The 13,561-nt window shown below is 38.8% G+C and overlaps 1 protein-coding gene across 6 annotated transcripts in view; it reads left to right on the forward strand.

Annotated features, from left to right (window-relative positions):
* Positions 1 to 13,561, forward strand: part of shank1 (SH3 and multiple ankyrin repeat domains 1) — a 153,888-nt gene that overhangs the window by 103,241 nt on the left and 37,086 nt on the right. For all 6 annotated transcript variants that reach the window (XM_056264052.1, XM_056264056.1, XM_056264057.1 and 3 more), the window contains 12 exons: positions 2,572 to 2,643; positions 2,819 to 2,927; positions 5,115 to 5,269; positions 5,388 to 5,555; positions 6,564 to 6,680; positions 7,034 to 7,111; positions 7,849 to 7,915; positions 8,270 to 8,439; positions 8,817 to 8,941; positions 9,128 to 9,276; positions 11,010 to 11,123; positions 11,511 to 11,586. In XM_056264052.1, coding sequence (XP_056120027.1) covers positions 2,572 to 2,643; positions 2,819 to 2,927; positions 5,115 to 5,269; positions 5,388 to 5,555; positions 6,564 to 6,680; positions 7,034 to 7,111; positions 7,849 to 7,915; positions 8,270 to 8,439; positions 8,817 to 8,941; positions 9,128 to 9,276; positions 11,010 to 11,123; positions 11,511 to 11,586 — 1,400 coding nt within the window. The remainder of the gene's footprint in view (positions 1 to 2,571; positions 2,644 to 2,818; positions 2,928 to 5,114; positions 5,270 to 5,387; positions 5,556 to 6,563; positions 6,681 to 7,033; positions 7,112 to 7,848; positions 7,916 to 8,269; positions 8,440 to 8,816; positions 8,942 to 9,127; positions 9,277 to 11,009; positions 11,124 to 11,510; positions 11,587 to 13,561) is intronic.

Below are 13,561 nucleotides of genomic sequence, written 5' to 3' on the forward strand. Positions count from 1 at the left end.
TGAAGTGTGCCATTTGGGACAGGGCCATAGGCTGCTATCTCAGACTGACTACAGGAGCAAAATGAAATTAGCGGAAGTAGGAAGTCTGACGTAGTCAGGCTAACCAAATGCTACTACCAGGGCCTATAAATAATGACACCTCTTTCATAAATCTATTTAAAAGCCATACTTTTTTAATTTTTACTATGGAAAATATATAGCTAATTATAGCAAATTAATGCTTCAGTTTTTTTAAATGTATTAACAACAATTCATTACAGAATATGATTAGGTTTTTCAACGTTTCTTCTTGTTCGGTTGCAATGCTTGATACTTTGATGCCTTGAGGTTGATGCAAAATAAGTTATTTTAGTATTATTTATTGTCACGATTATGGATTCGTATTTTGATGTTCTGTTCTGTTTCCCTATTTAGTTTCGGTTTCCTTGGTTTCTGATCATGTCCCTGTTTGTTTCTGTGATTAATTATCATCAGCTGTAGATTATGTAGTTCCTGATTATCCCCTGCATATATACTCTCTGTTCAGTTTAGTCCTTTGTTGATTATTGTTTATGCTTACTTCGATGGTTGTGTTTCCAGTGTTCTCCTGAGTGTTTGTCTTTAACTCTTTCCCCGCCATTGACGGAAATTTCTGACTTTTCTGAGGACTGAATCTGTAGATCAAAAGACATGTAAAGAAGAAGCAGAAAAAAGTGATAGCATATGTTAGCAGATGCATTATGTAAAATAACATGATCATCAACACTTGATCAAACAGCATATAAATCAAAAATGCCTAAAGTTACTGAATGAAATATCGACCCAGAACGAGCTATTGGACAATGAAGCTTCTGGGGTGTTGATGGACTCGATCTACTCCATCTATGTTTTGATTATCGTTCCCATATCCTCATCTGCGAGTCAGAGACAGCTACCGAGTCCATTCCCTGAGCCAGAGCCAGCTAACATCAGAGTCTCGGAGTCTACGCGCACTACTCAGTCTTTCCCAGAGCCAGGAGCGGACCCCTGACTTATAGATCTGTAGTCCTCAGATCCAGTTCCTTCCTGAGTCCCCACCCTCAAATCGGCGCCTTCTCCACTAGTCCAGTCCGGCTATCTGGATGCTCCAGACCTGTCCAGAAATATTCCTCCTCTGATGTTCCTGCCTGTCTTCCTGGTCACATCTCCTCCGCTGGTTACGTCCCCTGGATCTGTCGGCTCCACTGGTGTTGTCCTGCTCCTCGACTCTGCCCCTAACTCTGTGCAGCTCGTCGGATTCAGCTCGGGCTTCCCGATCACCGGCTCGGCAAGAGGATGCGGATTCCCTGGCTTCTCCTCAAGCCTCCAGGGCCATGTCTCCACCTCAGCCTGTCAGCCCATCGGCTCCACAACGGCTCTGCGCTCCCTAGACTCCACTGTAATCCATCAGCTCTAAGACTCCTCCGGGTTCCCTAGTCCCTCCGGCTCAGCCTCAGTCAGTTGTCGCTCTGCCTCCGCCACGGAATTCCGGGTCTCTGGCTGCGCCTCGACCCTCCACCCCTTTGGCTTCACCAGGCTTCTCCTTCCCTCTGGCTTCCCCGTCGTCCTCACTCCCTCCATCGTCACCGCTGTCTGCCGAGCCCCAATATCTGCCTCGGTCTTGTGAACCAGCAGCTCCACCTTGGGCTTCCGGGCTGTGGATGTTGCCCTGGTCCATCGGTTTCTCCATGCACCCTGGCTCCACCTCCAGCCGTCAGTCTCCGGGTTCCGCCTGGGGATTCAGCCAAAGCTCCACTCTGGCTCCTCCTGCCGTCAGCTCCACCGTGGTATTTCTCGCTTCCTCCTGCTCCACATCCCTGTCCACCACCAGCTCCACATCCCTGTCCACCACCAGCTCCACACCCTCCTCCAAAGCCCCCTCCCTCCCTCCACACTTTAACTATCAGTTACAGCATGAGGACGCACCTTCCAGGAGGGGGGAATACTGTCATGATTATGGACTGTTTCCCTACTCTGTTTAGTTTTTGGTTCCCTTGGTTTCTGATTATGCCCCAGCCCAGTTTGTTTCTATGGTCATCAGCGGTATCTTATTCAGTCCCTAATTATTCCCTGCATATATACTCTCTGTTCAGTTTATGATTTTTGTCATTAAAGATTGTTCTAGTTCTAGTATTTACAGTATTTATTATTTTTTAAATTGGCTTTTATTTTTATTTTTATATTTTCAACATATTTGTTTAAATTAGTTGCCAAGGCAACATTTATAAATGTCCAGTTTTTCAAAAAGTTTTTCTTGTAATATTTATATTTTATTTCAGCTTTATTTCAATCACCTAAAACTTTTTTTTATATATATATATATATATATATATATATATATATATATAGTTTTAGTTAAAGTTACTGTTATCTGACAACCATACTATGAAAGGAAGTGTCCATAAATTAATTGTGCCATTTTCTGAATAATTTGTTTAAAAAAACAGAAAACTGCTTTTTAACCCTTTTAACCATTAGTATAAACATGTAGCCTAACTGATGAAAGGCCTTGCAGTTTTTTTGGGCAGCTCTCGGTTATCTTTCTTGCTCTAATTTTGATTTACTTTCACACAGTTCCGCTACAAAACCAGGGTGTACAAACAGACAAATCTAGATGAGAAACAGCTGGCCAAACTACACACTAAGGTAGGCATCGCAACAGAAATCATCTTATTCTTGGTTGTAAACAGAAATATATAGTGAACATTCAAGGGGTGCTGCGTGTTAGTGTGTGTGTTAAATACGATAAGTAGCTTATCCTCAGGGCTCTGGCGAGAACGGCTGTGAGTGAGCCATGAGTTGTATGTGTCTCCCTCTACAGGCCAGTCTGAAGAAGTTAATGGACTGCATACAGACCGGCGCTGCGGATAAGGTAGCCAAACTTATAGACAAAGGACTTGACCCCAACTACCACGACCCTGATACAGGAGGTGAGGTGTCAGGCACTGTTACTTCCTGTGAGAGTTAATGAACTTCCCATTAGTGCAGCTGCTTGAATAATAAATTACTGCCAGCAGAGCATAAACTGGCCCACACATGCTATATGCTTATGGAAATAGGGCTGCATGAATATTCAATGAGTGTTTACAGGAATGGACATTTGCATCTTCTCAAGCGATCCATGCAGTTTTTAACAAAAGTCATTTGGAGTTTGAATTATGCCGCAAAAGCGTAAGGTTGACGTTAGACTCAGTGGCTGCTTCCTAAACAAACAAACAAAAACACAAAATTGCTCTGAATGAGATGAGACTATTACTGCAGCTCAGTGGTTCAGTTCAATGCGTGTCAACAAATGAAAACCACTGATTAATTTGAATGTAACAGGGCAGCATCTTTTATGGCATATTAATAAAAAATTTTTAGCGCTTTGGTGAGCTGGAGACGTGGCCAGACATGCCGTGAAAGTCATGGACCAGATGACAATTCAGAGTAATATTAGTGTCCGTTTGCAGCAGAGTGTGACGTGCCAGACGACCACCTTGAGTGTTGTTCACAGTTTGTGTCGTCTGCGTTGTCACAAAGTTGATGTTGTGCTTGCCATGCTGACAGTCACTTCTCAAAGCAGACCCCGCTAACGTGGAGAGAGAATGCACTCTTTGCAACCACTAGGGGGCTGATGTGGAAAACTATGATATTCTGTTGCATTTAAACTCATAGTTTACCCAAAAATGAAAATAATGTTGTTCCGAAACTAACTTAATTTTTTTCTGTAGAACACAAAAGGAGATATTTTAAATAATGTGCTGATAAATATATATTATAAAGCTGTTAACCACTGCAAACGAATCATTGAGTTGAACTAGAGATCTGGATCAGTTTGATTTGTGAATGAGTCTTTGTGAACTGGATCAACTGCTTTATTAAATAGATCCGACTGAAAAGAAGTTTGTCTATGTTCAATCTGACATTACAGCTTCTCACATCAACAACAACAACAAAAAAAACAACGAATAACGTACTTCCACATTGTTTGTAATTATGCATTTGTCTGATAGATAAATAATTGATCATTGGTGTGTGCATGTACTTAACCCTCAGGTGCTCATAAAACATAACATAATTAATTAATATAATTAATATATATAATATATTATATTATTATTATTAAAATTATTAAAATAATAATTCATATAATTTTTTAAAAATAATAAATTAATATGTTTAATAATAATAATAACAATAATAATATAAATAATAATAATAAGCTGTGAAAAAGCATTACTGTTTATTTTTTTATTGAATTGTAATGTTACAAAATGCTTTCTCTGTATTTAGGTTTGACTGTAGTAATGATGCAAAAACGTGTACACTTCACATCAAATTTATTTAATTTTTTTATAAACCATGGCAAAAAGTATTATTTGAGAATTAAAAAAAAAATACATTCAAATCCACATCTTAAAAGTAAGTAATTTTGTCCAAAAACAACACGAGAATTCACAAGCCTCTCCATAGACAGCTATACAGGCATCTAGTGGTTACACCATGAAATGACATTTTTTATTTTATTTTATTTCAACAGATGGCGCTAATCTGACTTCAAAAATTGGATTTAAAAGGTCTGGTCCCTGTATTAATCTGAAATACTGCAATAATTGAAAAATGTTTAAAAAAAATAGGAATTTTTGTTTTAAAAAAAAATTAGGAACATTTTTTTTTGTATTATTTTCAATGGCAAAAATGCACCATAAATATTGCATAAATATTAATAAGTAACATCAAATTCTCTCAAAATACAAAATGAAAAAGAAAAAATATTATTGAACAAAAATAAATTGCATTGGTTTTACTGGGATGGAGAAAGTTTCATTTTTAGGTGTCCGGTCACTTCTGACCGGGAAGACAACAAGTGTGACTCCGAAACAAAGAGCACCTGAGGGTTAAATGAATTTGGGGACACATTTGTACCCAGAAGAAAGGTAACCATGACAAAACCTCATTTTTTTTAAGAAGAATATAAAAATAAATAAATGTTTTCGGTTAGGGTATGGGTTAACTGTATATAAAATCAATAGAAGTCTATGCAATGTTCTCATTTAGGCAGATAAATAAACTCAAGTAAACGTGTGTGTGTGTGTGTGTGTGTGTGTGTGTGTGTGTGTGTGTGTGTGTGGCAGAGACCCCACTCACTCTGGCCGTGCAGACTGAGTCGGGTGGAGGGGAGAACATCAGGGTGTTGGTGATGGGTGGAGCTCACATTGACTTTAGGGCAAAGGATGGCTTGACTCCTCTCCACAAGGCTGTCAGAGCACATGGACACACTGCCCTACTGGTAACACATACACAAAACCACAACAGAACCTCAGTCTCATGATTGGGATGAAATTATGCTCATAATTAAATATTAATATTTAATTTTAATCATCTGGTTTCTTTTTTTTTTCTTTTAGACGCTGTTGTCTTTGGGGGCATCTCCTGATTATAAGGACCGCCGTGGGCTCACACCTCTTTACCACACTGTGCTGATAGGGGGCGACACCTCCTGCTGCGAGACCCTCCTGTACCACAGAGCCAAGCTGGGGCTCCGTGATGAGAATGGCTGGGACGAAACCCATCAGGTACAAAGAAATGCTGTGTGTGACATATACAGGAAACACGTGCCCATTTCATAATAGTCAGTGAGTGTTAATTTAAACATACAATTTGTATATTTTCTTAAATTTAGATTTTCAGTGATTCCTATGCTGATAAAACAATTTTATACTTCTTTCAAAAACATTGAAGAAAACAAAACCCCAAACTTTTCTTCTATTATTTTATTGTCCCAGCTTTTTTCAAGTACCTCCACAGTACCTTCGTTTGTAAGACTCAAGTACTGTTTCACAGAGACTAACAAGAGAAACATGTTCCTTTTGACTCATATTATATTAGATTTCATTTAGCATTTAAGTTTCAATATTATTATGGGTATTATTACAATAACTTTTAAACTACTTTAATACAGTAGTACAGTGGGTGAAAAACAGACTGCTCCTTTTAAAAAGTCACCTAAGCTTTTTTTTGCCATTCAAGTTCAGGGGGAAATCATTCAGAAACTTTCTCAGAGAAAGTCCTTATGGGGTATTTGAATGAAATCCAGAGTAAATGTTTAACAAAAGTAAAGTCATTTGCAGTCTTCAAATTTAATAATCATCAAAGCTAAAAAAGTATAATTCACTGTAAATTTGACGCATTTAAATAAAATATAAACATAATACAAACATAGGTATAGGCAACAGAGACAATTTCGAATTTCTTTCAAGTACCACTGGTTGAGAATCTCTGCTGAGTCTTTGTCCTCTCTTTGTGCATGTGTGCATTTCCATATCTATTTTGATTCTTTCGTTCTCTTCCTCTCACTCACACATTCACTGCGGTGTTAATTAGCAAAGGTGTCTGTTCTGACAATGTATAAAATCTATTCTTCTCTCCCTCTTCTTCCTTCATGTCAAATGACTGTTTCTGACTCTTCCTATCCACTTCTCTTTTTTCCTTCCTCCTCTCTGAACGATCCTGTGGATCCTTTGCTGTTCTTTATCCATCCTATTTCCTTTCCCTTTTCTCTCTCTCTCTCTCCCTCTCTCCAGGCTTGTCAAAATGGGAACTCTCAACACTTGGAGCACCTACTTTTTTATGGTGCGGATTCCTCATCCCAGAATGCCTCAGGAAACACTGCCCTGCACATATGTGCATTATATAACAAGGTATAACTGCTGGTCTAGGCACAAAAATCAAGACAAATATTAAAATCTAAAAAATGTCCATCTTACACCAGCATGAATTTTCAGGCTGGTTTCTGCTTGTTACTGCTGGTTTGGTGCCATGCTCTTCATCCTCAAAATTAAAGATATGCTTTTCACTAACTGGTAAAGCTGGTAGCATGGTTTTTCTAGTGATGCTTTAAAGGTCCCTGTAAAGATATTATTATTTTGTGTACAAGTGATATATTTACTGCGGTGCTAAACTTTTATGAATAGTTCTTACTACTGTATATGTTATGGCCTGCATCAGATGTCTTCAATGTCTTGTGGCTGTTATTGGCTAATTCTACTTTTAGGAGAGCTGTGTCCGAATTCTGTTGTATCGAGGAGCCAATAAGGACACAAAGAATAACAGTGGGCAGACCCCCTTCCAGGTAATTATTAGACTGTCACTTGCACGTTATTGTTTGGGTTTGTTTTTAAACGCTCTGCATATTATTAACAGCTTAAACCAAGTAATTAAAGAAAACCGAACACCAACAAACACTCTTCCAGCCTGATACTGTTTATATACTTAAAGTTAACTTGAATGTGACGAATGTATTTTTTTGGATATTAAATACATCCTTCTGTTCCTGTTAAATATGCAGAGATGACTCTACGTGAGCATAATAATAATACTTATAATGTGCAAGATGATGTAAATGTCATCATAATTCTGTCGGCTTATTTAGTGCACGTGTCTGTTTGATGGCAAAACTGGAGAAAAAAACTCTTTATTGGAGTCTTTATGATCAAGGTTTTAAAATGTGATGTTTTGTTGTGCTTGTAAACACAGTTTTTATTTTTGCACTTCCATCTGGTGTTGCTAGTGGCACAGAATTGACACATTTCTCTTGCTGTTTTGTAGTTTGTAGAGTGTTATCGTAAAGCATTTTTGTATGCTATGCGAGTCCCAGGTGGAGTGAAGCTGCAGCGAGCCAAAATAGTTTTACTTAACCTCAGCCATCTCCACAGACCCAGCTGTGACTGTGATCATGCGTTTGTGTTTAATATGGAGGAAAGTGGATGCGTGTGTGTGTTTGTTTAATATTATGTTATTCCCAAGCCTTGCGTCACTGTGCATCATTCACAGATGCAAATATTAAGCGTGTGTGAACTTCTTTTCTAGGTGGCTGTGATGTCTGGCCATTTTGAGCTGGGAGAAATCATTAAAAACCATCGAGAATCAGACGTAGGTAAGGAGCGGAGATTTATTTTGGTTGTGCCTGTATTTTTATTCTGTGTCATATAATTGGTTTGCCCTGCAAACTGTGTGACATTTGGAGCTTGATACTTTTGTCTCTCTTTAGCTGTGTAGCGATTCACACAGTCCCTAAGCAGTGTTCACTGCTCCTAATACACTCAGCAGGGGAAATGTTGAAGTTCACTTCATTTGTAATGCTTTGCAACGTCATCAAACACAGATGACACGTGCATATATTATGAAGTCTATTTCGCAGGACAGTATCGGGGCAATTGGAGTGTACTTCTGTCTCTTTTTGCATCTCTTCTCTCTCTGTATTACTATTTCTCTCCTAATTTGATGTCAGTTCCCTTTTTGGAGTCTCCGAAGTACGCCCCCCAGAGGAGGGAGAGTTCACGTACTCTTGGATTGCCCCATCCTCACCCCTTCTTGCGGGCCAACAGTGACAACAGCATGAACGTACCAGACTGGATCGCCTTTCCCAATGCTGCTGGATCGAACATTGTCTCTGTGCAGGTCATTTGTGTGTGTGTGTGTGTTTTCCCCCCACCAAAATGTGTGTATATGTACACTACCATTCAACTTTTGAATGGTAGTATATAATTAGAATATAAAGTATTTTTTTAATAAATACATATTAAAAATGTGTAAAAATGTGAAAATTATACATTTAAATTCATTAAAGCTATTCATTAGCATTCCTGTTCATCTCAATGGGAGTTAAGGGACTAACTGGGCCATACTAACCAGCCAAACCTTGAGATATTTTGTTTGACACTGTGTGTACAGTATTGTTTTACTCTGTTGATTTGCACAAAATACCCATAGATTTTTGCATTGCAGAAACTTGCATTGTTACTCTACTTCTCCTTGTATTTATGTTTATCTGTCAGGGTCTAAAGCATGGCGGCACCTTGCGTAGTTCCAGCAGTCCCCGTGGAGCACGAACCCGTTCCCCATCCCGTGGCCGAACAGGTGACAGAGACGATCGGAGCCGGCAAACGCGTGGAAGACAAGGGTGAGAGAGTAAAAAAGTACAAGGGTTATAGCTTGTCATTTAGTGAATTCTATGCCTAAATCGTCATCAATATTCACATCTTCATTTCTATATAAAGACGGACACCGGACTGAGTAGAGCCGGTAATAATAAATGTGCATAAAAAGAATGTTAACCCTGTTGTCTGATATGTGTGCCTTTGTACAGGGCGGGCTCCATCAGTAGTCAGGGCACTGCAAGCGGGCAGCGGCGGCGTCTCTACAGTGCCGTGCCTGGCCGTGTGTTTGTGGCCACCCGCTCGCACTCGGCCCAGGGGGACCGTGAGATCAGCTTCAACAAGGGAGACAAAGTCAAAGGTGAATGTGTGTGTGTGACTCTTTGTGGACAGGAGCAATGATATACTGTCTGTCGACAAGAGTGCCATTAAGTGTGCGTTTGTTTCTGTATGTTTTTCACAGGTGTGGATAAACGTTGTCTGTGTATGTATTCTGGTGATATGTGTTGGTATGTCAGTATATGTCTGTTTGTGAGAAATGTCAACTTGCATGCAAGTTTGTGTGTGTGTGTGTGTGTCATGTTTAGATCTGTCACCATAGCTTGCATATATGCATGTCCCATCATACATTAGTAAACTCTTAAATGATGGTGACTTTGCATGTGATTTGTGATTTAATGTGTGTGTGTTTCAGTGAGTGTTTATCAGGGGCATCATGCACCTATGTATTACTGTTTTTACTGTATTTATGATCAAATAAATGCAGCCTTTGTGAGCATAAGAGACTTCTTTAAAAAAAAAAAAAAGATTTACAGACCCCAAGATTTTGAACAGTAGTATAAATAGGAATGTAAATCTATGGATATAAATTTCTCTGGCTCAGAAAGCCAAATCCATCATTGAGCTAGAATTAAATCTCTAATCATTTTAGACACATACATATAATTGTTTAAATATACTAAAGGGTTAGTTCACCCAAATAGGGGGGAATTCTGTCATTAATTACTCACCCTCATGTTGTTCCAAACCCATAAGATTTTCATTCATCTTCAGAACACAAATGAAGATCTTTTTGATAAAATCTGAGAGATTTCTGTCCCTCCATTGACAGCTATGCAACTAAAACTTTGATGCTTCAAAAAGTTCATAAAGAGATTGTAAAGAGAAACTAATTCATATGAATATTTTAAACAAACGGTTTAATCAAAATTTTCTGAAAAGACTCGATCACTTTATATGATGAACAGATTGAATTTAGACTTTTACTCACATATAAACATTGATCATTGAACATAAACAGAAGCTGAACTCAACCTGCTTTTGACGCACAAGAACAAAACTCTTGCGGAGCTCAAACGTGCTACCTCATTGGTTCTTGCACGTGGTTCTGTTTACCACAACTGATGTGTGAGTTGATAAATGTTTATATGTGAATAAAAGCCTTAATTAAATCTGTTCATCATATACTGTAAAGCGATCGAGTCTCTTCAGACATTTTGGACTAAACCGCTCAAGTCATATGGATTAGTTTTACAATCTCTTTATGAACTTTTTGAAGCGTCAAAGTGTCAGTTGTGTAGCTGTAGCTGTCCCCCAAAGAGGGACAGAAAGCTATCAGATTTTATCAAAAAGATCTTCATTTGTGTTGCGAACGAAAGTCTTACTGGTTTGGAACAACATGAGGGTGAGTAATTATTGACAGAATTTTCATTTTTGGTTGAACTAATTTCAAAAACTGTGTCTGACAAAAATAGAAATTCTGCCCAACATGTTCTGTATGGAACAGTCATGCAAAAGTCATGGAAACTAATGGTCAAAAAGGATGTGAAATATGCTTACAGCTATGTATGAAAAAATGACTGGAAAAAAGTCATGAACCGAAAAAGCCATAAAGTTTAAAGTAAATAATCGGTGGAAACTCAATTGGACAGAACAAACGTAGACTCTTAAATGAGTGATTTCTGTAAACATTTTTTGCCTGTTTCTTGGTCATGACGCTTCTGGTCTATATGCTGTATATTTGTGGCTGTACACTGTTCGTATGTTTACTGCTCACACACGCACACACTGTTGTTTCTCTTTTGATTCTCTCAGTGCTGAGCGTGGGTGAAGGAGGCTACTGGGAGGGGACGGTTCGAGGGCGCACCGGCTGGTTCCCTTCTGATTGCGTGGAGGAGGTGGCTCACCGCAGCCTGGAGTCTCGTTCAGGTGAGACTCCTCTCTCACACGCACACACATTACACGCACGTTATAAGAATCAAAGACATCCACGCTACACTCGGAGCTGTCATTTTGATTGTCCCAGATGTAGTTGTAGGACAGTCGGACTGCCACAGCTTCTCTGTGAAGTTGTGATGTCAGACTTGTGAGGGAGAGCAGCTATGATGACTATTAATAGTTTACAGCACTCCTGGAGTGTGAGAGAGGCCGATTGTGCCATTTCACGCTGGCTAAACTCGCCGTGGTTTGGGCCACCACGCTCTGTCAGAGCGGGAAACTTCAAGTCGGACATATATTTTCTTGTCATGCTGTAGTTAGACCCTCATACACACAAACTCGTGATGATGTGGATGCGGTTGTGTTTGCGTCTTTCAGAGAGCCGCAGTGAGAGAGCCAAGCGACTCTTCCGACATTACACCGTTGGGTACTACGACAGCTTTGACGCGCCCAGGTAAGAACAATTTTACTATTTTTATGTCGGTGCTTTGCTGACATGTTGTAATGAAGGACTTTCTGGTGAGAAGACCAGTTTAGAGGTAGTTTATCCTGGTTTAGCTAGTGGTCTGGCATAAAATACTCACTAAAGCATAAAATACAGTATGAAATACAAAAATTGGTGGTCAAAAGAAATTTTGCCGTTAAGAAATGTCCAAACCTAGAGATTCTTTTCTCTCAACTGTCAACAATCTAAAGAGATGTGCATTCTTTATTATTTACACGCATGTCTCATGTGTTTGAATGAGTTTCTTTTGTGCACGTGGAGAGTTTTCTGTCGGTTCTTCTGAACTGCTGCCGTTGGCATCGACTCACCTGAGGAGGCCTTGGCGCCTTTTCTCGCACTGCTGTGAGTGTGAGTGACTGATAGACTGACAGGCATGGAGATGCCAGCATGTGATTCATGCATCGCAATGTTTGCGGTCTGTGAAGCCTGTTTCAGAAATAAGATGCAAGTCTGTTATGTTAAATTAATTTCAGAATTAAATAGCTGAGGTTGACATTGAAGAATGGGATATGTGTCACTTCAATGGTTTAAGTACAGCATAATTCATGAAGTATATTTAGTGTAAAGCGATAAATGCATTGATTTGTAATTCTCGATTAAATCTGAATTACAGGTTACAGATTGTTGAGATATTCTGTAAAAAAAAAAAAACTACTTTACATCTAGTTGTTGTGCTGTAGTCATTGAAGTGGTTAAAGTGTGGCATAGCACAACTCATTCTCCTAGTATGAAGGCTGTAATCTGTTAATACGAGATGAGTGTATGTAATATGTGAAACCAGCCTTACTCTTGCTGAGGGTAATGACTGAAAGTGGTTTGACCAATAGTGTGCAGGCGTTGTACATAATTGAACAATTGTGGCATGCGAGAACTTGAGATCTTCAGAGAACGGTCAAAGCAATGTAGACACGTCCATAGAATGTATGAAGGCTGTGGAGAGCATGCCAATATCAAAACAAAGCCAAATCCTGGCCAGATAGACATTTCCAGGAAAAAGAGGACATACAGTATGTTCACACTACCTTATTTTGTTACAAACCTTAACTTTCTTTCTTCTGCGGAACACCAAATAAGATGTTTTGAAGAATGTTAGGTACCAAACAGTTTGGGTGACCATTGACTTCCATTCTATGAAAATAAACACTGAGGCATTTCTCAAAATATATTCCCAAAAATCAGATTTATGTTCTTTTATGTTACTATCCATTTAAGATCCACAACTAAAAAAAATATTTTTAAATAAGTTAAATTTTATCATTTTAAATAAGTCTTTAATATATAGAGCCCCTAAAGGGACTGGAAAAGGTGATGGAAAAAGTATGAAATGGGAGGAATTGTTTTTTTTTTTTTTTTTTTTTTTTATCTTTGCATTGGCTCCCAAAATGTTTGCAATCCCCAAAGAAACTTTGCGTTCATTCGCCAAATTTGTGCATTCTTTGCAAGGGAAGGCAAAGGTATTGTGAGCAAATGCAAAGTGTCTTTGGAGAACGCAAAAGTTTTGCAAAAGAACACAGAAGCATTGAAATACATTTTGTCCTCCCATCTCATATTTATAGCGTTTTTTACAAAACAGATTGTTTCAAAGCAGCTTTACAGGAAAATATGAAATAATGCAACAAAGTTTGTTTCGGTTGTAGCAGATCTAGAAGAAAATAGTGTCATAGTCCAGCTTAAGTAAGTTCAGTGATGGTTCATTTTTGTTGTAAAAAGGTTATTAATTTAGTTAATTTACATACATATATAGCCTCTCTGGAGAAAACAATGATGTCATCGTCCAGCTCAGTTCAGTTCTCTCATAACATAATGTCAATGCAGGCAGATCAGTAATATTGTTGAATATTAAGTGTCCCCAACTAAGCAAGCCAAAAAGCAAAGGCAACAGTGGCAAGGAACCAAAACTCCATCAGGTGACAGAATGGAGGGA

The sequence above is a fragment of the Rhinichthys klamathensis genome, unplaced genomic scaffold, assembly GCF_029890125.1.
Source record: "Rhinichthys klamathensis goyatoka isolate OS25496 unplaced genomic scaffold, OSU_Roscu_1.1 h1tg000213l_1, whole genome shotgun sequence".
In the NCBI taxonomy this organism is placed as follows: domain Eukaryota; kingdom Metazoa; phylum Chordata; class Actinopteri; order Cypriniformes; family Leuciscidae; genus Rhinichthys; species Rhinichthys klamathensis.